The 25,924-nt window shown below is 37.6% G+C and overlaps 1 protein-coding gene across 7 annotated transcripts in view; it reads right to left on the reverse strand.

Annotated features, from left to right (window-relative positions):
* The window catches only part of INPP4B (inositol polyphosphate-4-phosphatase type II B), a 304,378-nt gene that overhangs the window by 147,724 nt on the left and 130,730 nt on the right, over positions 1 to 25,924 (reverse strand). For all 7 annotated transcript variants that reach the window (XM_085222120.1, XM_085222121.1, XM_085222119.1 and 4 more), the window contains one exon: positions 339 to 389. In XM_085222120.1, coding sequence (XP_085078246.1) covers positions 339 to 389 — 51 coding nt within the window. The remainder of the gene's footprint in view (positions 1 to 338; positions 390 to 25,924) is intronic.

Here is a 25,924-nt window from a genome sequence, read left to right on the forward strand (position 1 = left end):
CATGTGAAAATGAGAAAGCAACTGGCAAGGCTCATTCAGATAATGCAATTCTGTGCTTTCAATCCAGATGGCTTGTATGGCAAGTAGCAAGAAGTCTAGGTAGTTGTGCTTGCCTCAGGATAATTTCAACTGAAAACAGTTAGTGAATGGGATGACATCAGTCACCAAGCACGTTGCTCCTCCCTTCTTTATTCACTTAAAGAAACTTTTTCTAAAAAAAAAAAAAAAAAAAAGAGCTTGCCAGCTCCTGTTTAGCAGTTAAGCAGAATGCCATTTCTCCTTTATGCCTGTGTATGTTGATGAGGTGAAAAATCCATTAGTAAACAAAAATTGCTTACTCCAACATCTGCTCTTGGCTCCTTGTGATCAGGTAGGACAGTGGTATGGACCTGAGAGGAGGAAGAAAAATAAAAATAAGGTAAGTCAAATTTTTTTTTTTGGTTACTTTCCAAAAATGAGACAAGTACTCATTTTTTCTTCTTTTTTTTTTTTAAATATTTTCTATATATATTAGAGGTTATTTTAAAGGGATGTATGTGTCTAAGAGAACTGCTCTGAAAGTAATATGTCCCATTTCATTATGTCGGCCCACAAAGTAAGAGGTGGTACAGCAGTAGAGGCTGAACCTCCTCTTGCATTTTGTTGCCATGCAACAGATAGCAGCAGAGGGGCAGTCTGACAAAATGGCATCTGACATAGAAGAGCATATGAAGCAAAGGTGTCTCAGTGAATACTTCCATGTGGAAAACACTGCAACCACTGACATTCATTATTTCTTGAACATTTATGGAGACCAAAAACAAAACACTAATGCATTGAAAGTTGGGCTGTGTGGGCAATGTTTACTTAACAACGACACCATCGTAGCATTTGGGAAACAGTGGATTCCTTAAGCTGGTGTAGATTTTTTTTTTTTTTTTTTTTTAACAAGCATGACTTGCAGATTCTTGCACACCACTGGTGAAAATGCAGAAGTAATGGTAGTGACCATGTTTAGAAATGGCATTTTGTAACTGAGTTTTCTCTATCAGTCTTATTGTGCTCTTTGTCGTCGTCATTTCCTTGGAAATAAGAGGTATTACTTTTGGAATGACCTACATAGTATCACTTTCTAACCATTAGTCTGACAGTCAGATGTACATGAATACTGTATTTCATGATCCCGGTACTTGAATAAGCCACTTTAAGATACCAAAGATATCTCTGCTGAAGGGAAACTGGATTTCTGATTTAAGTATGTATGGTGGTTATTTTTATTCACTTTTTTTTTTTGTAATTTTTGGTTTTTGTTTGGTTTATCTTGACAAGCATGTTTTAAAATATTCATTAAAAAGAGAAGTCATATATGGGAGCTATAATTTGGTCCCTTTCATAATATCTATTAGTATAGTTCCCCAAACATATTTAATTGGTCAAAATATTACAACTATCAAAGTACATCATGAGGTGTCTCCACAGGCCCAGGAACACATCATTAGAAATAAAGGCAGATAGCTTGTAAACAGACAGAAAATAATCCCTTAGCTCTAAACTCAATACACAAAATGCAAGGACAAGCAGAAAAATGAGAAGAATTTTCAAAAGCAAATATTCTCCTCGTACATCACCTGATTAAACAAGCTGTTTTGTTGTTTTTTTTAAAGCTTGTCATAAACTAGCTTTCCCTAATGTACCCAGCAGTGTTGTAAAACTACAAGATAGAAATACAAAGGTAGACTTCAATCTCAGACACTCATTATTTTACCATAACTTCTGTCTTCTCCTTATGTGCTCTAGATTTTCCTGAGCAAAACGCAAACCTTTGAACAGTGAGATTATTCACAAGTGGTGGAAGATTTAACTTCCCTAGAATAACATACGCTCCCATCTTACCTATTGAGACAAGAGATGTATGAAAAGGTCAAAAAAAAAAAAAAGAATTAAGAAATACAGCTTATAACCTAGGTCAAATACAAAACATTTACAATGAGTATTCATACTAGTACTTCTTAGAATAGTAAAACTGTGTGTAGTACAGTATGCAACACCAGGAAAAACACTGGGGCATGGAGTGGTTATAACCACTCCAATAACATTATATGTTTCCATATTTTCAATAACATATACAGAACGAGTATCTAACCTGTACTTTTAGTGCACAGATCAGACACATCTAAGTGTCAAACTTCCCTAGGTATAGATATTAAATTCAGCTTTAATTACCTGTCTTTTTTCATCAAATAAAGCTGCCTTTGCTAAGGAACATGTCCTTTGGTCAATCACAGCACTAAGCCACCTCCACGCATGCCATCAAGAGTTCAAAAGATGGAATAATTATTATTTGTAAAACTTTTGTGTGTGCTTAATTAAAGTCCTTGTGTTTTGGTTAGTGACTAAAGGCCAAGTTCAAAAGGCATCTTAGTTCTGCCAAGAAATAATACTACATTTTCTTCTCAGTTACTCAACCTCATCAAATCCTTACAGCTTTCAGTGAACTCCCTGCACTTACTTTTGCAGGCTGTTAAGTTGCCCTCTCCTGTAACCCATCCAGCACCTCACAACACCCAGATTTTCTCCAGGTGTCACAGAGCATTGGTGATGTCCACTGAAGAAAATCACAGAAAATTTGACTTGAACACTTTAAAACTAGAGTGTGCCGGAAGGCCTTCAATTTCATCCCCTTGGTACAACTCCAGCAGTGGTGCAAGAGCACAACCTATGTAGACATCTTACCTTTATACCATCTGGAGGTGCTCAGGGATAGTGACCATTTGCACTTTCCTTTCCCCTCACAGTCCTCTTGGCATCAAAGGCAAACACTGAGCTCTGCTAACACAACCACCACAACTCCAACGAAAGCTGACAAGGACACTGTCCCCACCCACCTGCCAGCTACGCTGCACCACCAGCCATTAGAGTGCAGCCACGTCTTTATAACTCTTCTTACACAAGTGGTAGCTTCATGTACGTGTGCTAGAAGGGATGAAAACGTTGAAAGTGGCACTAGGTTCTACAATATCAATGGGCTTGCATAAGATACATGCCATTCCAACATGCTTGAACACTGAACATTACAAGAACAGCAGCCAAGGCAAAATCACATTGGTCTTTCCAGAATTTGCCTTTGTTATGTGCATTACAGTGACAGAGGGAAGAAGTTTACCAATTCTGGCACTCAGTAGCCAGTTTATCACAAATGTAGCAGTAGCACTGATTACAAAAATCAGTATTTTTTCCAAGGGCTGAGCACGTTTCCCATTCCATTCGTTCAAATGAGTGTGTTGTACAGTCATATCTTGCATGGGGCATCACATTTGCTTGTTTACAGAAAATTTATTTAAAAAAAAAAGATACAGATGAGAAACATTCACTTTCAACAAACAGATCAGCAATTTGCTAAATAGTTCAATCAACATAAAAGTGAGCAAAGTAGAACACTTGCATTGATATCTTGTCAGATATTATGGAGGACGTAATGCAAATTCCCCAAGCATTATTACATGACTATTTTTAAGAGTCCACGTAAAGTAAAGAGGAAAATATTTTCCCCAATAGGCACGCATGTAATATAGCGAGGATCTACAGTCCCAGCGGAAAAGGTATTAGGCAGAGAGATTAACAGATGTTAAAATTAAAATAGAAGAAAAATAGAAGAAACAGAAATTATATCAACCTTAATCAGTTCTTCTGCAGTGGCATAAAACACACTCTCCTTAACTATTTCCATGTCTCCACTCCCTGCTGAATATGAAGTGACAGTATCAGCTGCTTTTTACCTGAAAGGGTCAAGCAGAAAGGCTGGTATACTTACATACATTCAAGTACTTTTCACAGGTAGCGTGAGATTACATTACTTTGCAGGGTGAGGAGTCAGAAGCATTTGTTTGCGCAGTAGTGAGACTAGGTACCGCCTCCAGGCGCACTTTAGAAGAAGGAATTGGAGGATAATAGAAAATGCAAAGATCTTAGTCTCTAAGAGTCATCCTAAACTGCTTTTCTACCCAGCTTCTCTGCAACTGACTATCTTCCTGCTTCTCTGTGTAGGCTGCAACTCACACTCTTTCTAAAGAAGTGTAGATGCACTTCATTTGTCAACACAAGCACAAAACAAGGATTAGGAGATGCCTCCTCATCTAAGTGCAGAAAACCGGGTGTAGGAGCAAGCAGAAATTACATATTTGATTTAGATTTTTAAAAAGTCTTTATTTACTTATTGCTTATGACCAGATGCATCTTCAAAAGAAAACTGAAAACCACAGTTCAGAAATAACAAATTACTTAGGAACTCTCCCCTAAGTGAGTGTATTTCAACAGACATGCAACTCCCACGGCATCCAAATGGAAGGAGATGGACTGTGCCAAGAGACATTAAATTCTGTGCATCTGATTGCTTTGGAATATGCTACTGGTGGCTAAGACCACCAAGGCTTATTGACTCAGTGTAATTGTCAGTCATACCAAAGCTATACTGTCTTGCACCATATCGTGGTGGAAATGATGCAGGCTATATCTAAATAATGGTCCACTGCAGTGCAGTTCAGAACATCACAGGACTTGGGTCTATGGCCAAACTCAGCATGGTTCACAGCTTCAGTTGCTGACACTGTTAGTCTGGAAATTACCACACAGCCAACTAGAGAAATGGCTGCACTAAGGCACACTCTTCTCCAACAAAGTTAAGGTTACATACACCCCAAAACTGAAATACAGAGGTGAAAAATCACACTTCTGAATCACAGTTATAACAACTGCATGATATCTATGTCTACTCACCTCCAGAACAATTAATATAATAAACAACTAATCCTTCAAGGCAAAAACCCGCATTTGATTTATCTCTTGCAGACAAGGTAAAGATGAAAAAGCTGTAGTATCTAGCCATATAAATCTAAATAATCTTCATCTGTTTTCACTGTATGCAGTGAAAAATGAAAGGAGGAAATTGTTTATATAACTTGTTAATATAGTATATAGAACAAGCACCAGATTCATTTTTCTAGCTTATTTCAAAAAACTTCCTTATCCTGAGAGAAAGGGCTGTCAACTTTAAGGACATGCAAGAGATTCAAAGTGACAAAAACGGTCCTTAAAAATTAGAGACAATTAACATTTGAGTCCTGGCATGACTAAAGATAGAAGCTCTACTGCTACTAGTAATTAATTTGCTCTTTATTGTGATTTGGAGTTCAGACGCTCTGGCAATATCAGTTTCTGTTGTACATTGTTTTTAAGGGAGAAAAAAACGTCACATACTGCCGCACTTAGTTGACTCTCACCAAAGAGTTAATGCAGACCAGTGCTGCAAGGAATTCTTGTTCCTTGATGAAATCATCATCAGTGACTTGTAACCAGCTGCTTACAAAGACCTTTGCACTGTGGTTTCAGTGCACAGTTTGCAAACATGAAGGAACACCTACAAGCGACGGTTCACAAGTTGCAGCAGTCTGAAAAATCGCAGAGGTTTTAGCTGCAACACATTCAGCTATGATGGGGCAGTGGGAAAACACTGGCTCACCGTAATTATTAATAGCATATTAATAGTGTAATAATGCAGTAAATAATTCAATATAATGACCACTCGTTAATTATATGCACGCATTTTCTCCATCTCTCAGCTCATTTGGAAAAAAGCACTCCAGTTTTATATAAGTACTGGACATTCCGGGCATTTGGTAAGTTATAATTGCAGTGTAAAAGAACATCACATGTCAAGTACTTAGTTATTACAATTAAGCAGTAAGACTCTTGTTTTTTTCCCCCAGATGATTTCAGGAAACCACATCACAGCTTTTTAGTTCTGTCACATACTGGGACCAATCTGCAAAAATCCAAAGAGTAAAGAACTCCAGTCAGGATGCTTGTGATGCCCTTTTTCCCTCTGCATTTTCACTAGGAAATAGAAATCACAGCAGGCATATTCTGTCTGCAAGATACTGATGAAGCATTGCTAAGCTTTTTTGGCTCCTCATTTATATGGGCCAGCCAACAGGGAGCTGTTACTTGCTCAAGTCTGAATACCTCAGGCAGTTTACTACAGTTGCACTATCCAAAATCACCAAAACAGACTACACAGTAAAAAAAAACAGCAGGCAACTGCAGCCAGGGAAAGCCAGCTGTTAAAGACATGCATCTCAAAGAATGCTTACAGCAGAATAATGATGAAAATAGAACAAAAAAAAAAGAGAATGCAGTGTAGGTACCTCCTATTTTCTTCATGAAGCTGTGCATATTACTTGAGCAAGATATGACTGATCTGTCTTGCTCAGTCTGTCTCACAGTCCGTCTGTTTGAGCATCTTGCTTCCCTGAAGCTGCAGACTAGCCCTAGTGTTCAAGCTGGAATTTCTGGGAAAAATGCCTTCCTAAAATGAAATCATTCAGCACTGCTCACGGGCCCAGAGGCAGCTGGATATTAAAAAAAACAACAACAGATTTCCATATGAGTATCAGATAACCTGTGCCAAAAAGCCATGCTACAGAGCCAAGGAAAGAACATGTACTCTCTCTCAAGTGTCCCCTGAGAGAAGTGCTTAGATTACAAGCCAGGATGGTGAGAAGCACACAATGAGCGTATGACCAATTGGTCAATTATTTCACTTCAGTATACGATTCACTACAAAAATTAAGGTAAATACTGCTGGACTGATCAAAAAATGAGCTTGATGGCATGATAATATTGTAAGAACATGAACTTCAGCATCAAAGCAGGTAAAAAAGTGCACTGTGACTCTGAATACTTCCACAGAGTTAGAATGAAACTTTTTTTTCTTTGCAGGATAAACATTCCATTTTTGAGTATGCTAAAGGCTGCATTTCATAATTTGAATTTATTTCTTTAAAAATCACATTAAGTTCTTCAGAAATCATAGTTTAAACTAAAAATGATACTATTTGCAGTAATGAGCCAGTTATAAGAACCTAATATTTAAAAGTTTTTGTTGCTGGAGCAGACATATCTCCAGTGCACATCCTACTTAAGGTCCCTCCAGGAGACACTATTATCACTCTGTCAACCCCTGGGGGCATTTGTTTCAATATTTTAGAATTGTAGACAATATATAATAAGAATCCCTTCACAAATTCCTGCATTATAGCTCAGAATTCTTTCCATTTCTGTACTCACTCTTCTAACTGAAAGTCAGAAGGTCATTTAAGAAGTTGATTGCTATAACAGCTCTGAGTCATTTTCTAATTTGCAGCCAAGCATTATTCATGGAGACCATACATTCATTTGCTCTTCTGCCAATATGGTCTTTTAGCCAAGTAATTATTTTCTCTTCTTCACACTGGTCTCCTGATGTATTCAAAAGAAAGAAATCATACGCCCTCTTGTACTTCATTTGATTAGGATAATAAGCTAAGCTTCTCCAACATATGAGAACACAGTAAGCTTCCATTCCCCAGATGATCTTATCTCGTCCAGTCCTAACTCATCTTCCGTGAACAAAAACGATCACGTGATTCACAGGTTTTTGAAAAGGCCTAACTTTTGTAAATCGAAGGCAGTTCCTTTGACACATCTGGGAATCTCACTCCCCTCTCTCTGCTGTATTATATCTGCTGCTCAGTTACACTGTAATCAACTCATTACGTGCACTGTACTTTATCTCAACTGTTTCAAATGCATGAACTCAAATACTTCAGATAGCAGAAAATGTACGGTCATATACTTGGAGACTACTGCAATTCATCCTGTTTCCATTATTCTTGACTCCAAGTTTCTCAAAACGGATTTGCGGACAAACGGTTTCCTTAGCTGACAACATCTCTTTAAGAGGTGAGGAATCTAGTTCACGAGACAAACTTTGCTCTAATAAGTGGATCGCCTTTTGCAGGTATTTCCACAGAAGCAAAGAAAAATCAGACTTATTAATTAGGATTGTTATTTTATGACACTTGCTGATATTTAAAATACAGTAAGGAGGCTGAGTCTGGTATCTGCATTACCTAGTGGATGGTAATTCAATTCTGTAACTCTGTAAAATTTCTCATCAGACTTACTGTGACAGAAGGCATAAAAATACAGGTTAGACAAGTGGGAGTAAACACCTTAAATATTCTTTCCCAAGCTTGCTTTCTTCGCATTTGTGCACAGGATACATCTATCTCTAAAAGTCCATTTTAGCAAACCTATAGCTAGCGCTTCCCTAGATAATGGCCCTTGAGGTCAGAATTACTCCAGTACTGACATGCAACTTAAGATTCTGTCCAGGGCCCCCTGATGCTTCCTCTGCATTGTTAACAATCCACCCTTGAGGGCAGAAAAATTTTCTCACAAGAACTTCTGGCAGCTCCTGGGAAAAGACTGCAGATGTCTGTTCTGACTTAACAGACCCTGTGTACTAACAAACATTTCCAGCTACCCAAACATAAACACTTCCAAAACTATCTACAAAGAAAAATATACAAATGTAGTTTTTCATTTGAGTAAGTATTTTGTTCCTAGACTAAATTCCAGTTATGCAGGTTGAACTGCGTAACTGGAATTAAACTACTAAGTATATAAACACCGAAACAAACATACTACTTACCAGCCATCTTTAAACAAACAATCTTTGATGGTGCTCTGACCGTTATACAGACCTCTCACTCCTGAGATAAGAAACTGAAATGTTTCTTTCTTTATTAAGAACAGAAATTCACTGCTGACTTCAGAAGTGATTTCAGGATGGAAATCTCATCTCCCCCTTAAGCAATGCTTTCTTCTTTACAGGTGCAAAGTAGGTGTCATTGTGGTCCTATTTTATCTTCTGCAGCAACCTAGGCCTATTTTTGTACCTACAACTCAAGGCAAAAGCAGACATCTCATGATTCCTTTTTTTCCCAACACTACGCTGCAACAGAGATAAATTTAAGAATATTTCATTCTTTTCATCAATGAAACTATATTCAGTCACTTTCACACAAAAAGCATGACTATGATCTCAAACACTCTGCAGACATAATCATTTTCCTCAGTTGTATGTGTAAGTTATGTAAGAGAACAGATTCTCTCTGTGATCTTTTCTGATGCTTCAAAGTCAAGCCATCTCCATTCCAGCCCACCAGACAGGTATTTTCTGGAAGGTATCCAGCTGTCAGCCACAACACTATAGCTTATTAAGTTGCCACCAACGAGGAGATGGGAAGTTACAGCACGAACTCCCGTGACAGCTTTTCCCCCCACTCTTTCATATTTCACATGCAGCTCCTTCACCTTTAACGCACAGAATCATTATTCACGATTGCATCCTTCATTGCTTCCAACAGTGCTCTGCTAAGATGATAGCAGTTGCTGACTCACCCTTTACCTCCTCAGCAAATAACATGAAATGCCGTAGGATGGAGAGATTTTAAGTCAGTATTCTATCTCAAGATACACAAAATTTGACACTAGAAGAGGGAATCAGAAATTTTGAAAGGTGTTTATTTCAGTGCTGCTGAATAGAAATTCTTTTTCTTAAAAAAATACCGTCAGTAAGTTTCCCTAGCTAGTCTACACCCGAGTCAGCTCATTAAAAAACAATTTGGTTTGAGCCTCCTCAGTAGTATGAATTCCACTGAACTAGACCCACATCTAGGTAAACAGGCTCATGGGACATATCTGTATTTTAAGGAAGTAATGGTTCTCAGATCAAAATAAGTATTAGAAATGCACTAGACAGTGCATTCAGTGAGGAATAGTAACAGAGAACAAAGGAGTACATTTTAGCAGTAATGTTTTCTGTCGTGTTGATTAGTAAACAGGTTTTTTTTCCTTAAGTGAATCAAAGGTGCAGACCTATCCTCCTATACATAAAGATAATTTGCAGAGTTGTTAATGGCTGACTAGAGACACTACAGTGTCCTGAGAGTGACTTGAAAACAACGAAGAGATTCTACTTAATACACTGCACGTAGGCTATGCTTCTAAAAATGTGGTAGTAGTCTTGAGAATCAAAATAATTTCAACTGTCAACTTCTCAACAATAGCATTGGTCACATTCAAGCAAAGAAACACAGCAAGTCCTATCAAATATAGGCTTCATTTCAGTGGTGTTCATCTACACTTTACTCGAGTACAGAGGGGCCTTCAGTTTCTCCACATTTTTTTTTCCCCACACAGAGTACACTCTTATTCCCTGGCACAGTGAAAAGTCACTTATAAAAGAAAAGCATTTAAATACAAGATGAGTTACATGTATCATAGTTATCATGTCAAGGTATGGTAATCTGTTCAGCCTGAGGACAGGTTGTGATGTAATGCTTTGAACAGCACAGTATCCTATAGTCTGACAGGATGGTAGTAGTTCCAGAAAGTTAATATTCAGAGATTTCCCTTTTACAACTCACATATCTGAAAGTGAAAAAGATGTATGCAAAGAATAACTTGTATGTAAAATAATAAATGGTGTTTATAGAGCTTCTTTCAACACATACAATAAATTCTGTATAAATAATTACAGATGCTCTGCCTCTACCTCGATTATTACAGTAGCTGCCTGAAGTCATCTTGCAGACTCACCTTTTAACTAACACTGGGAGCAACACAAAACCACTCTGGATCAAATGCATGAATCTTTATCTAATTTTAGTAAGCATTTCAAGACAAACTAATTTAGCATGAATGTAAAGGCTCACATGCCTAGTTTTCAAATAAATTACAGGAAATTCCCAATGTCAAAAAAGGCCACATTCAACAGCTGAATACGAAACAAACAAAACCCCACACCCAAATGGGAACCCAAAACGGGATTTTTAATTCTCAAGCTACAGCTAGTCAGGATGGTTATTTAGAACAGTAATAGCCACATTTACAAATGACAAAAAGATTAGAATGTAATGAGGGCAATGAATACGAGAGGTATTTGAATGAACTGTACTTAATGCCAGTAATTTATTCTACCTAAGAGTGGAACAAATGAAAAGCGGATAAAATAGCTGACAAGAAAGTAGATGCACAGAAAATAAAATTCAGAATCAGTCATGTTAGAGCAGTTTTAAGTCGTAAGTACTGCACATCCTCCTCTAGCAGCATCAGCTGGAAATAAGCATATGTACATGTAACACTAACTTATTTTGCTATCTCAAACTCAGTCAGTCACATCAACTGATCCATACCTCTTCGTAATGCTCGGTCTTATTGTTCTCATTTCAGATCATTTTAAGCTATTAATAAAGCACATAATTAGGTTATGAGGATTGCGTCAGACATTGTACTAGTCAGTGGCTTTTTCCAACAATACCAGAAACAATTATTAACTGAACATCACAAAGAAATCTGGATACAAAATAGGTGAAACTATCAGAGAAGTAAGCTACAAAAACCTATTTGTATTCCAAACTCAAGCTGAGAAACATGAGAAATGAGATAAGGAGGAGAGGAGCGAATGGTCTTCATTCAGGAAAGCAGTCTAGATTTATGCATCATTTAAACTGCTCTCTAAATGTCACTGCTCTCCCACATGATTAGAAACTGCCTGAAAGAGGTTACTACATCATTCCAACAAGTGAAAAATCCTGTATTCACATATATTCACCAATCTTGATTGTTATTTTATGCAGCACAAATACCGCAGGTATTCACTTGAAACGAATATTGAAATCTGCCCCCCACCAAACTCACAACTCTCCCCAAAAAACGCCTAAACTTAGTCTATTGTTTGTACACAGTTATAAATTAAAGAAACAAAACAATCAGAATGCTTTTCAGTGTTTTTACTAACGAAACTGTATTAAGAAAAAAATATTTTAAAATATCCAAAGGGTTAAGAATTTAGCTACTAGGACATCAGTCAAACAAAAATTTCCTTAGGCATTTACTACGATTTCTTCTATTTGTACATAAACATAAGGGTAAGAAACAGTTTTTATTCAGAGATACAAGAGCAAAAATGGGAAATTAATACAAAGTACATGAATTGCTTATTTATACACCTTCAGTGGAAGCAGTCAAGAAGAGAATGGTTTCCTTCTATTGCATTCTATCATTTAGTGAAGTCATTCTGCTCAGCTTTAAGCATGAAAAGACCTTTAAAACAATAACTAATTTAATACTACAGCAAGAACTTAAAACTTGTCAGCATAAGCATCGATACAGTCTCAGAATCAGCACCAAGAGCGCTATAAAATTCAATTTATCTTGCTTTTGAAACAATACTATCGCAATAAAACCCAAGCTAGTGTTCTTTGGTACCTCACTCCCTACAAAAACATAGCTGAATTTATTTCAAAGTCCACATTTAAAAATAGTAACTGAACATTTTAAAAGGTTCTGATTCAAACTGCATGTGAAATTTCAGCTTAAGACAATATTTGGATTAATAAAATACCTATGACAGGTGTGATTTAACACTGCAGCTTAAAATTCTCATCCTCCTACACAGAGATCATGGCACAGAAAGGCAGAGAATTATGCATCACTTTACACACAATTACTTTGCAAGCCCGTGAGCAGTTCACAGTTGCATGTATCTCAAGAGGAACAGTTTAAGAGCTTATGAAGGTCCTCCAAAATTCTAAGTAATCTCACGTTTGCTTTAATTTAAAGGATACTTGTTTTCTTCCCCATCCATAAGAGTTAAAACCAAGATCCACTGAACAAATTTCAAGAATTCATGAACACAAAAATGACAACTTTTAAATCTCTGTCGGGAGAGGAGAAGCTTAATCAATGCAAGAAGTAGCAAATACTTGAAAATCTAAAAGCCTTTTATCTGTGAAATTACAAAAACTCTTTTCTGATCTACATTAATCTCTGGAATGTTAACATCTAATGTACTATCTGGAACATAACACTAACATCAATTTAAAGCTAAAAACACCCACCCTCCGTAACTGAGTGCGTAGGCTACTGGATTCTCTGCACCTCAGTCCAGAATGCCAACACTGCTCCCCGTCCTTTCTGTCACTACAATTTTTGATTTTACTGTCCCAGTTTAATTTAGCTGTTAACTTTTTCCCTTAAGTAGCATCTTCTTCACAAATGTCAATTTCTTCCCATTGAAACTGTGTATAGGAAATGTTTCTGTGTTGAAATACTGTGTTCCTGCATCTCACCTAATACACCACCATCTCTCACTAGAAGACAGAAGGAATGGTATCTTCAGCCTCTGTAATTAAGAAGTGATTTAGATTACACAATACCCACAAAACACCCAGACTCTTCTTTTCTTCAAAACTCATACGCCAACTGCAATGTACCTGCTCTCTAGAGAAGATAATAATTTTGCTTCCCTCACCAAATAGATTAAAGAAGAGTGCTGCAAGGCCCTGCAGAGGGAAGTTGATATTTACATCTCATCCTTGGCAGTACAAGTAAGGGTCACACAGCAGAAGCAATTTTCCAGGATTTATGCACTTCCTCAAAGAGTTTCCTGAGCTGCTATGCCAAACTTCCACTCTTTCCAATTCTTCATTACCAAGAATCTAACTCTGATGTTTGCAGTAGTTCTCATTTCATTTTTTAAGTATTGCAACTAACGTCTAAAACCTAACATATAAAGAACAAGTAAGGAAATCCCAGTATTAGAAAAAAAAAATATTTCCCTTTTTGTGATTTTATTTTTAAACACGGCTGTTCAAAGTCTTTTTAAAATACCCATTTGTTGCTGAAGGACACGCATCAGACCTTGTTTGGTACATCAGTTTTGTGACTTCAGTGGACCACCCAAACAACAGAGCCTACTTTACTTTTAACTTGTTTGTATGTGAAAATACTAGTGCTGCACAATCTGTATTTAAATACACTTATCGTTTCCCAAACGTGGCCACAAATATACAAATCTCTCAGTGTTTCTACATACATCGAAAACATTTCTTTAATCATAAACGTAACGAGTGTCTACCCTCAAGGGATCTCCTGCCAGTACTATAGCTACCAACGAAAACTTAAAAAGGAACTGCAGAAAAAATAGTTCAAGAAGTCAAGTCCAGAAGACTTTTTCTTTCCTCTCCCCAAACCAGTTTTGTAAAATTACTAAGAATTATTCATGGTTTTTAACCTTTTTTTTTTTTCTTTTTAAATCTACTGTGCTACAGAAGCTTAGATCTCTCAAGAGCATAGCTATTATTCTTGTTTGTTTCAGTGAAATAACGACAGTGTTATCACAGTGAACTATTCTTTCCAGTAAATAAAATCTGCAAACTGACCATCATTTTATCTTGTCAACATTTCTCTGTAAAGATAAGCTATGGCACCTAGCAGATAGCTTTTAAGAAACCCACACCTCCTGAGCAGAGGCTCAGTGCATTTCCAGCAGCGCCTCCGTACAGACAAGCAACAACAAAAGCCACTTCCAGTTACGCATTTTAATTGTATTAACAGAAATATTTTTTCCTCTCACTTTTTTCTCCCCTGAATTTCTCACATCCTCTGCTGATAACAAACAGTTCCAACACATTCTTTGTGACTCTTACTCCATTGGCAGCCTGTGAATCACCCAGCAAAAGCAATTTCTCTTGTGTGGAGGGCAGAGCTGAAGGCTGCCCTATGCCACAGGGCCAATACAGCACATACACTTGCCCCTGAGACACTGGAAATCAGCACAGTTACACTGAACCTATTCTCAGAAAATAATTCTATCTCTTTCTACATTTATATACTTCTTTCCTGGTAATGAGAAATTGAACTAGGCTCTACTCTTGACCTGCAGTAGACAGTTCTTGGTCATGAAGTTCACATGACAAAGCAAAGTCCCCTCTGTGTTTTTCTGAGCATACACATCTGCAGCCTCTCTTTATTACAGCCTTTGTAAACTGGACCTTCAGGGTTTCAAATTCAACAACGTTAACAGTTCATAATTAGGCCCTCCATCTCCGCTTCAATAGCAGCCACAGTGTGTAGTGAAACACACTGCTGGATGTTATATACCAGTGTTTACAGTATGATTTCATACCAATTCTTTGTTGTACAAATATTTAATTGCTGTACTTATACTACATATTCCATTTTCCAGGAAATGCAGCCACCGGCCTGAATTCAATGATCGTTGAGTAATTGAATTCAGTTACTGTCAGGACAGTAATCCTGTCCTGACTTTCCTGCTCGTTATTTGCAGATAAGCAGCTCTGTTCTCTGCATGTATGAAGAACATTCGCACAAAAATGGTTTTGAGCTCCGCACATTACAAGAATTTCTTGTGTAATGCACCAGGAGAGTCTGATACCCACATTTCATGTTTTAAATCATAACAGAACCAAAAAAAGCCAACAACTATACTGAAAAACATGTCCATATATGTTGGTATGTTTAAACCCGCAGTAACAACACACATGAAAAGTACAAACAGGCTGCAGTAAATTAAAAAAAAAAAACAAGGTCCCTCCAGGGGGCAAACAACAACAAAATAGGACAATTCAAAATATTGTGTTGAAGGTTAATACATTTTAATTAAAGGTGGCTATTACATGAAGGCAGTTCAAGCCATACTCTTTTTTCATTATCTACAGTAATAGCCAACAGAACTTGCACTTTAAAATATTTCTTCCTGTAACAAAAGGCTAATAGACCCATGAGCCACAGCAGTGCTTTGGGTACCAATTCTGTGTCACATCCCAGTTCACTGCAGGTTAAACTCTGGCCACGAATCCACTAAAAGAATCATTCTGCCTCTCCTAACTTTAACTTATAAACCTTTAAGCAAGATAAAGAGATGCCATACAGATCTGCTGTACTGATGGACAGTTGGCTGAATGTAAGCCAGCAGTGTGCCCAGGTGGCCAAGAAGACCAATGGCATCCTGGCTTGTATCAGGAGTAGTGAGCAGGACTAGGGAAGTCATCCTGCCCCTCTACTCAGCACTGGTGAAGCCTCATCTCAAGTACTGTGTTCAGTTTTGGGCACCTAAGTACAGAAAGGACATTTGGAGCAGGTCCAAAGAAGGGCAACAAGGCTTGTGAAGGGCTTGGAGAACATGCCCTTTGAGGAGCAACTGAAGGAACTGGGGCTGTGTAGTCTGGGGAAAAGGAGGCTGAAGGGAGACTTTGTTGCTCTCTTCAAATACATCGAAGGTGCTTACTGCAAGAGCAGGTTGGTCACTTCTCACTGGTGACAGGATGAGGAGAAATGCCCTCAAGTTGCACCAAGGGAGGTTTCGGTTGGATATCAGGGAAAAATTCTTTACAGAAAGGGTTGTTAAGCACTGGAATAGGCTCTCCAGGGAGGTGGTTAAGTCACCATCCCAGGATGTGTTTAAAAACCATTTGGATGTGGTGCTCAGGGACATGATTTAGCAGAGGGTTGTTAGAGTTAGGGTAGTATGGTTAGGTTGTGGTTGGGTTCAATGATCTTTAAGGTCTTTTCCAATCTGAGCAATTCTGTGATTCTATTGTTCGGTTCAGCTGTTGAGAAACTGTTTTTAAATTATTCAATTATTTTTCTGCTCATGATTCTGTACATAGAACGGGTAGGGGAAAATCTCCAGCTCTACCTTATACCCCAAGACCAGCAGCAAGTAACACTGACAATTTCAACATCCTGCACTGATCAATTCAGTCAGAAAGTCTCTTTTGCCTGTTGTACTCATTCTATATTTCTCAAAAAAAAAAAAAAAAAAAAAAATTAAGTGTGGCCAGTCAAGTAGAAGTAACTAGGATGAGATCTCCATTTTTATGTTACTGGTAGCCTAAAATTGATGAAGAAAGAAGCATTTCATTTCCCCACTCTGTTAGAATGCCTACTCCTAATATCCAAGTAGCCATCAGCATTTTCCAAAAGCAGGGATCTCCTCTAATCAAGAACAAAGGACTCAAGATGATGCTTTCAGAAATATCTCTGCAGCAACAACACAAGCTAGAGTTTGCTAAATACTCCAAATTATTCTCAGCTTCTTGGCATTTTTGTTTAAAGCTATTAATGACAATAAAAAGTGACAGTTTGTTAGAGAACTTCCTTGTAACCAAGTATTGTTAGAAAAGGAAAAAGGGCGCAGAGATGGAAGAAGCCTGATTTTTTTTTCTCTACATTATCTTCTCTTAAAAGGAAATGTGGATTACATAACATCTTAACACCATACACAGATTCTAGCAATGCACACAAACATTTTTCATCTCATGCACTAGGAGTAATTCCATAAAAATCAAAGCCTTTGCAGAAAAGAACTAAAACATTTGTGACTTGCCTTTGATATCACAGTATGCTTGTGGCAGAATTAAGAACACAGGCTCACGTCTCCCATTTCACATACCACAGGATTACTCAGCTTCCTTCCTCTGTTTACAGCTAGGGGTATCCCCCTAAGAAACTCATTTATGCATTCCAAACACTGCACTATTAAAATACCTCTTCAAAGCCCAACACCAAATTGAAACCATCCCCCAAAAACATGTCTCAGCCATGCAATCCAGCTGGGCTGAGCTACATTAAAAGCCAAGCCATTCTGAGACTTCTGATTTGCAACTCCCGCATTGTATCGCTTATCCAACATGCTATTCAAGTCATTAAGCTCCGCAGAGAATTTGGAAAATTGGTTTGCATCACACAGAAGCCTCACAGATCCAGAAAGAAAAGAATTTGGGTGCTGACTTAAGACAGCAGATAGACATCCATACATATAATATGTATTTTTAAAATACATATTGCAGTATGGGACATAGCGAGGTAGACAACATACACAGGACATAATAACAAAGGAGAAAAGAACAAGACTCCTCCAGATACCACTATGCTACTTATGGCGTATGTACTCGTGACTAAAGCACTGTACAGCAAATTCTGAGTCCCACTCAACAGAGGAGATGTAAAATTAATACCTGCCCACCTTCAGGCATAATCACATTACAACTAGTAAAACACCTTGGAGCCATAAATACAACCTACAGTCAGCTACTAGATGATTTATGTTAGTTCTCTGAACTACATTTCCCCTGCACTAGGTCTACTGCTAGAGGTGAAGGTCTGTCTCACTACATACATCCTCGTGACAGTCTTATTGATGAGATCAGAAAAACATGGAATTGCAGGGGTTGGAAGGGACCTCAAGAGATCATCAAGTACAATGCCCCCTGCTAAAGCGTGCACCCTACAGCAGGTCACACAGGTAGGCTTCTAGATGGGTCTAGCCCATCTCCATAAAAGGAGACTCCACCACCTCTCCGGGCAGCGTGTTCCAGGGCTCTGTTACCCTTACTGTTAATAATAAATGACTGCTGGGTGACAATTCTGCTTCTGCTCGTTATTGAGTTCGAAAAATCCAAACAAATTTATTTTCTTTCAGCTCTTTGCAAAATTATCAAGTCTTAGAAGAAGGATTTCGTGCAATGCACATGTTCTAACATTCCTAAACCCATTAGGTTCTCAGGGTGCCTTTTTTGTACTAAGAGCATCTTCCTCTCTTGCTTAAACTGTCACATTTGAAGAAATTAAATGGCTGTCAACTTTCACTCCTTTACAAATTAGGAGAGCATCCAGCTTCTATTTTTTCCTCTTTCAATAAAAGAAGTATAATCTAAACACGCAGGAGGATCTGCTGATCTTCAGATATTTATTTTCCTACAAATCATTTCCAGACACCACATTTTGAAACTATAGATTCTTTGCAGTACTCTCTATAGTAGCAGCCATGTAATTCATCTCTAGCTGAGGAGATCCTTGAGACGGAGCTACAGGTATTAAAAGTTGATTTCAGTGATGCAGAAATAATCCAGCACAAATTAACCTTGTTTCTCATACATATTAAAAATTATAATACAAACAAGCACAGCATATTTAAGGAGTAGAAAAAAGCCAATAAGCTAGAAGCTAAATATTCCACATCAGATAATGTACATTAGAACTACAAATGCTACAAGTTGAGCTAAAAACTGAAATTATTAGACAGCAAAAGGTTCATTAGTTTCCAAATTAAAAAAAAGCCACACTGAAATTAAAAAAGGAAAATCAAAAGGCAGCACTAGGCAATGTGAACAGAACTAAAATCAAATTCCAAAACTACAGTGAATGTTTTGCCACAATTCTCATTACAGATAATTAAAAAAAAAAAAAGAGAGGACATGGAACAGAGGATAGAAAGCCGAAGGGATATAGCTCTTCTGAAAGGTAAACACCAGTCATTTCTTGTGTTCTGTTGCAAGAATGCAGAGAGAGACACCAGCCCAACTCTAAATAGCAAATCTGCAAAAAGCAGACCAGTTTATCACTTTTTATTTTATAATAGAAAAAAAATCATAGATTCATAACTTCTATGAATAGCATGAATGAAAAACAACATATTAAATGGAATTTAAGAAAAAGCTGCTGGGTCTAAAAGCAGATCCGTTGTTCACAACTGTCACCTCAATGAACACATTGTATTGGCTCTTCCTACAGATTTGCCTTACTAAATATCATTATTAGGTATTTAATTTCAACATCACAGCTAATTTCAGCTTCATTTACTAAAACATTTTAGTAAACAAACTTTTAGGAGAGACTAACATGAAAGCCATTTGTACTGGAATCTGCCTAATAATGATTACCAAACTTCTTAGAAAAATACCCGTGTATTAAATACATGTTTATTAAGTTGGACTTAGTTTTTCTCTTCAGTAATGGAACTGATTGCCTAGTCAAAAGAAATACTTTAGCTCTTAACTTCTGGACTTAAAGCATTTGATATGGTACCTTTTCAAAGATTATTAGTCAGCTGAAAAGAAATAAGAGAGGTTAGCAAACTGGCTTATGAGGAAATTGTATGTTTCAAACATGAGAGTTCCTTGAGACTGAGGCACAAAGCTAATTTTATTTAATATTTTCCACTGAACACTACAGCAAAAACTGTATTACCATGAATTTACAACATCAGAACCTACAGTGAGCAAAGCCTCAATGTGATACAGACAGAATTACACACGGAGTATCTGAGTAACAGAAACATAACCATATTAAGCACCGGGCAATGCATTCAATTAGTAACTATCAGCACTTCCTCTAAGCTAGAAGTACATTAGTTCAAAAAACGCAGCAAGAAAAAGACCTAACTATATCATTAATAAGCAGGCTGAGTATGAGATGCAACTACTTAAAAGAAAGCAAGTAATCCTTTAGGATGAATTAGGAATGGTATTTCTATTTTATCAGCAATACTGTATACACTTCTCACTCATATTCAAAAAAAGTTGTAATGAATGGCAAGCCTATTTTAGGTAATAAGACTAAAGTAGCCATATTTATTTAGCATCAGAAAACAAAAGCTAAACAAGAGATGATTATTCCAAATAAATATAATTGTGCATTAACATCAAAGGAAGGCAAAGAGCTATTTAAAGCAAGGCAGTATTCCCCAGACTTGAAAATCAGAGGTGTTAGAAAATAAGATAGGCAACAACTTCTGATGTCATGTTCTCACTTAATATTGGACTAGAAACATTATTTTAGCTACTTTATCTGTGTATGCTAGAGTCACAATCTGGATACTGGATAATACCAAAAACATTGAACAACAGATCACCCTGTAACTCAGCACAATTCTCTTTCAGACAAAGACAGAATTCTAACTTAAGTGAACTTCCTCCTTAAAGACTTATTTGAGCTTTGAGCTTTACTCCTTCCAAATACTTTTGAGTACTGCCTGACTGCAGTAACATTTGCACTGCCCTGAGGGCTACAACTGCTCTTCTATACCGGAATGGATACTCTGCTACAAAGCTTGCATCGTTTTTCACCATGTAGCTCATGTAGATCCAATATTCAGTGGGATGCAGGCTAACAGTTTCAGCTAAATCCCAATTTCAGCTTGGTATCTTGAGGTATCTGAATAAGAAGCCACGCTTCTAATAGTTATAATATTGTTGCGCTAATTACATACATCTGTATGAGCACAGGATCAGTATTTTACTCCACCTCCTCCCCCAAATTTTCCTCGTGTCCTCTTGAAAACCTACTCTCCATTCCTAATTATTTGAAATCAAAATTAATCAAAACAATAAGACAAAAAACAACCAAAGCACACAACCAAACAAAAAAAACCACTACAAACTGGAGTACCTAAAAAATGAGTAGTTATTTTTATTCACTGTGATGCTGTGATGTATATTCACAGTAAAAGATTTCTGAACCAAAAAAAATCACACGAGTATGAGTTTTGTCTTAAGCCTTTCAATACTTATCCTGTGAAGCAAGTTATCATGCCCCAACTTGCAAAACTCGGGCAGGAGTTTATCAAGGACATGCTGACAGACCCCAATTGTATTCAACCATTTCCTTTCCAGAGGTCATGTATAACAAAGATTTAAAAGCACAGGATCAAGGCCTTCACAGACTTTTCCATGACTAACAACAGGAGTAATGAGGACATCATTTATATCTCAGTTCAGAAGTTTTAACAGATAAGCTGGTTATTAAAAACCAAAATTTACTAAATTTTTTTTTTAATTAACATCTCCCTTTGTCACAATATCAACTATTGCTTCACTTCTTTTAAAACATCTTTTTCAAAGACTGAAAGTAGTTTCTGTTCTTACTCTTCTAAATGGCCAGTTAAAATCTAAAATAGTTTTAACCGCTTAAATAACCAACATTAATATTCATCCCCTCTGGAAAACAAAAGCAAATATAGCACAGATCAACAAGTTTTACAACATAATAAAACAAAAAAACCAGCAACAACAAAACAGACTTTTGAATTGAATTTGTTTAGAAGATACAAAAGCCATTTAATGGTGAAATTAGAACTAAATTCAACAAAACACTTCTCTTGACACGTAAGACAAAGACTATATGATAGGAACCGTCTGTGTGCTGAAGTACAAAACAGAACATCAGAATCACTGAGACTAGACAGAGTGAGAACTACTCAGCTTCGCAATAGGAAAGTGAATCAAGCTGGACACATTAGTAGTGTTTGGCATTTAGTCCAGAAGGGTTCAGTGCAAATAGTCTGCTCTGCTGAATTGCTCTTTCGTTACAGCTGCAGCAGCTTTTTCTTTTTCTGAAAAGAGCTCATCGTGATGTTGTTGCTGACTGCCTGTAGGCTTGCCAGATGCGTTCCTGGATTATCTTCTATCGTCGCTGGATTTGTTTCATCCCACCCGACACAACAACGTGACAACCTGGGCTCCCATTCTTCTTTTCAGGACATATAAACCATACAACTCAATGTCCTCAACTCCTTACATTTTTAAGATAGTTACCAACCTGCCAGTTGTTAGAAAGATTAGAGACTGCCATACCTCTCAGGGCCACATCACGTAATGTATGCTGTAGATCAACACAAAAAACTATGCCCCCAAACTCTACTGAAAACACACACTAGGGTCTAGGTCAGCATTTATACCCCTATCACCTTGTAAAGCCATAAATGACAGCAGTTAGGAACAGCTCTGAGGAGCTATATGATGGCCCACTAGCATCTTTAGTTGTCTGAATAGCTCAGATCTAATTTACTTCATAAATTTCAACCCACAGTCCTTGACATCATTTTAGGAAAAATGAACGTTTTAAAACAGAATAGAAAAAGAAAAAACAAAAACCAAACAAACTCATGTCTGATTCCTCCAAAACAACCTCATCAACCCTGTACTGTTACAGGCCTTTCAATGTTGTTTCCCCCCCCCCCCCCCCCCCCCAAGTCCAGCACATTAACTATGATTTCCTCAATGACTACTGTTATGTGAGTAGCAACAGTCTGAATATGCGCCTTGGATTCTCTACCCATTAAGGGAATATCATTGTTATAACAAGAGAATGGCTTTTTTTTTTTTCCTTTTTACACTGATGCATATATCTATATTAAGACATACGCAAAGCGTAACAAAGAGACATGAAGCAAAGCCTGTCACAAAGCTACCTCCGCACGTGAACAAAAAAATGTGTAAGAACCAACTCTTTCAACTCTTGCATCTCCCAACTGAAAAAAAAAAAAAAACACATTCAAGAAAAACCATGCCAAAACATTCTCTTTTGTTCAATATATTGTCTCTCACGTTCTAGGAAAGAAAAAAAAAAAAAAGGCCGTGAGCTGAGGCTGTCACAAACTAGAAAGTCAAAGGCGAAACAGTTATTATTTTTAAAGCACTTTCTGAATCTAGACATTTGCCAGCAGACAAAAAGCTAATTAAAATCCTTCTGCTAAGTTTTAAGGTTTTTAGCTTCTATGTCCAAGCCTTCAGAGGTGCTGTTTCTGTACTTCCATCTTCCTGTCCTACTGACTGTCCAAAAGCAGGGCACATTCATCATACGGGACCCTGACACCACACACAGGTGCTAGGCAGGCCATGGCAAATCACACTGCAGTCACTACTGACCTAACTCCAAAAATTACTGAAATTGATAGGTAGAAATATCACTGGCAAACAACATGAGTGTATCAAAAGTTCATGGAGTATTCCATAATTTCCATCAAGTACTGCGAGACATTCAACCCTCCTTTTTCCTTTACGCAATACTGCAGTGCTCACACGCCTTCTGCTGGACATCTGCCAGCTTACCAAGGAAATTATTTCAGTTATCAAAATATTATTTTTAACATAACTCAAAGAAGTAAGCGCTGCGCGTAAACCAAACTTAGTAACACACGTGCAGCTGTGGCTAGGTCTCTCCAACATAAATTCCACTGGATGCGCCCGCTTCCCACAGAGCCAGCACACCAACTTGAAGACAGACTTACCCAAGCTCTCACGCTGTCCAAACAGATCAAGTAGAGATAAAGTAAAGAAGTACCACAGCTTTTTCTCCAGATACCCCTCACACTGAACAAGTGTGCAGCACAGATGCGCTGAAACAGAGTTAGAGCTTGATTGAAAAAAAGCAGTGTAGGTGGAAGCTGAAGGGCCATGCAAATCTCCAGTTGAGCATCTTCAAGTTTACTCCAAAAAAACTTTCAGCTCTCTTCCAGTCTACACACTACAGACAAGGATTTATACGGCAGCGAGTACAGACAGCCTGTACTAAGATGGCAGACTTAGTAAAACTCTGCAAGGCTACTACCAAGACAAAATGTAAGAAGAAAAAGCAACCACAATTACAACTAACTAAAATTCGGTTATATTTTCCAACATCAAAATAATTACTTGCTGCCACAAGGATTTTAAAAATAAGAGGCTATCAGTCTGGAATTCAGCAGACTAAAAAGGCAGTCACTGTTCTTTCCAGCACAAGTATTTTCCAGTAAACAAACTCCTTCGAGTATCAAAATGCATTGAACACAATAACCCTTCCAGAGAATCCCAGAGGACAAGTGGGAACACTCAAGTCGTTATGTGCTGCAAAAAAACCTCTGTGTTTTAACTATCATCTCCACAGTCAGATATTCAGCCACATATCACCCCCTGGTTCAAGACACAGACACCAGAGAAAAGGACTTAGAAACACAACTGCTGAAACTCTAACTCTGCATTTGAAACCAACCACATGCAGCAATCAAAATCCTACTTCTTCAGTGTCCCTTCTAAAAATAGAAAGGCTATGAAAGCTAGTTAATACAGTTAGCAGTCACAAAAAAAAAAAAAACAGAAAACACACATTTGGAGACAGAAAAAAGACACTAACAAATAAATGAAGATAAAGCCTACATTCACTTTCTTTTTTTTTTTTTTTTTAAGATAAACTATACGTTGACAAGTAGCAACTATTCCAAGACTCTGCATGACTAAGTACTTGTATCCAAGTTCTTCCCACGTACATAGAAACTATTCTAACATATATTTTCAACTCTATTCAGAATTTCAGTACAGATCATTTTCACTTTCCTTCAGATTTTTTTTTACTACTTATTCTATTAAAAAATCCCACAGAGAAAAGTCAGAACACTAAACAACACATACAGCTATTCTAATACCACAAAAGGTAAACTAATTTTTTCACTGAGCTTATAAAATGAACCGCTAAAATCTTCACCATGATGTGAAAATTAGGGTAGGAGGAAGAGATGAAAAGGAAGAACTCTTCTTCAGGAGGATTAGTGAATTTGACATAAATGCATACACCTTTCAGAACTTCAGCCTTCCTTCCTGAAAGATTTGCTTGGCTACTAACCTCTATTTCAAGCTACAAGGAACACCCTGCCCTCAGATTCCCTGGCAGCCTCATCTCCAATAATTATGCCCCATGGAAATACTGACTCAGATTTGGCAAGTTCATAGTATCATCAGGCTAAGGATCTTACTACAGATAGCCATTTTCCCTCCTTCCCCGGGAAAGCAACCCACATTGACCAAACCCCAAAACCACCATGAGAGCCCACATACTAGGTGAATATTCCTGGGGTGAATTTAACGCTTGCAGGCTGCTTTGCCTAGTATCACCTTCTAAAACAGGCTTCACTTTATGCAATATAAATGAACTGGCTAGGAGAGGGTGAATAAAAAAGCCAACAAAACCACGACAACTAATTGCTTTACCACACTAGGTGAAATACTTCTCGTTTCTCTGTCTACCTCACTCAATAGATAGCTCATGCTTTCACAAGGATGAAATAATTCATGCAGAGTTTAATGTGGCTGGAGTTCATAGGCTTTTTATCTTTTTCATATTGAATACACTGCTGATTGTGATATTTTATGTATCCAGAAACGGAAATATTAAGCCTTCTGATCTTTCCCACAGGAGGCTGCTTTTGGGGCTGATCCACAGCTACCTCAGGAACACTCTAATGAAGAAGAAGGGGAAAGGAATCCACCACTGCACTGCTACAGAATGTTCTGTACTATGGCCAACTCTATGTCATCACAGATTTATCCATCAGTAAAGTATTACTACTTCATAAGGCTAAGGTTCTCTTAATGGATAGTCAGACTTTGGATAGAAGGCTCATACTCTGTGGTACCTACATAGAAAAAGACTTTTAGGACGCTTCTCAGTTCAAAGGGTATATGTACTCATCCTCCAATTTATACTGCAAGGACAGTCTTTATTCTGACATACCCAAGCCTGAAAACCATTTGGGCACAGTAAATTATTCTGAAAACTCCCTGTCACAGCGGTGATGTTATTTCAGAACAGGGTAGCAATAATTGGGCAGTAAATGTCCAGAGCTTCCACATTCAAAGATAATTTCTTGAGTGAGAGTCTTGCA

This window comes from Meleagris gallopavo, chromosome 4 (genome assembly GCF_905368555.1).
Source record: "Meleagris gallopavo chromosome 4, MGAL_WU_HG_1.1, whole genome shotgun sequence".
Lineage (NCBI taxonomy): Eukaryota > Metazoa > Chordata > Aves > Galliformes > Phasianidae > Meleagris > Meleagris gallopavo.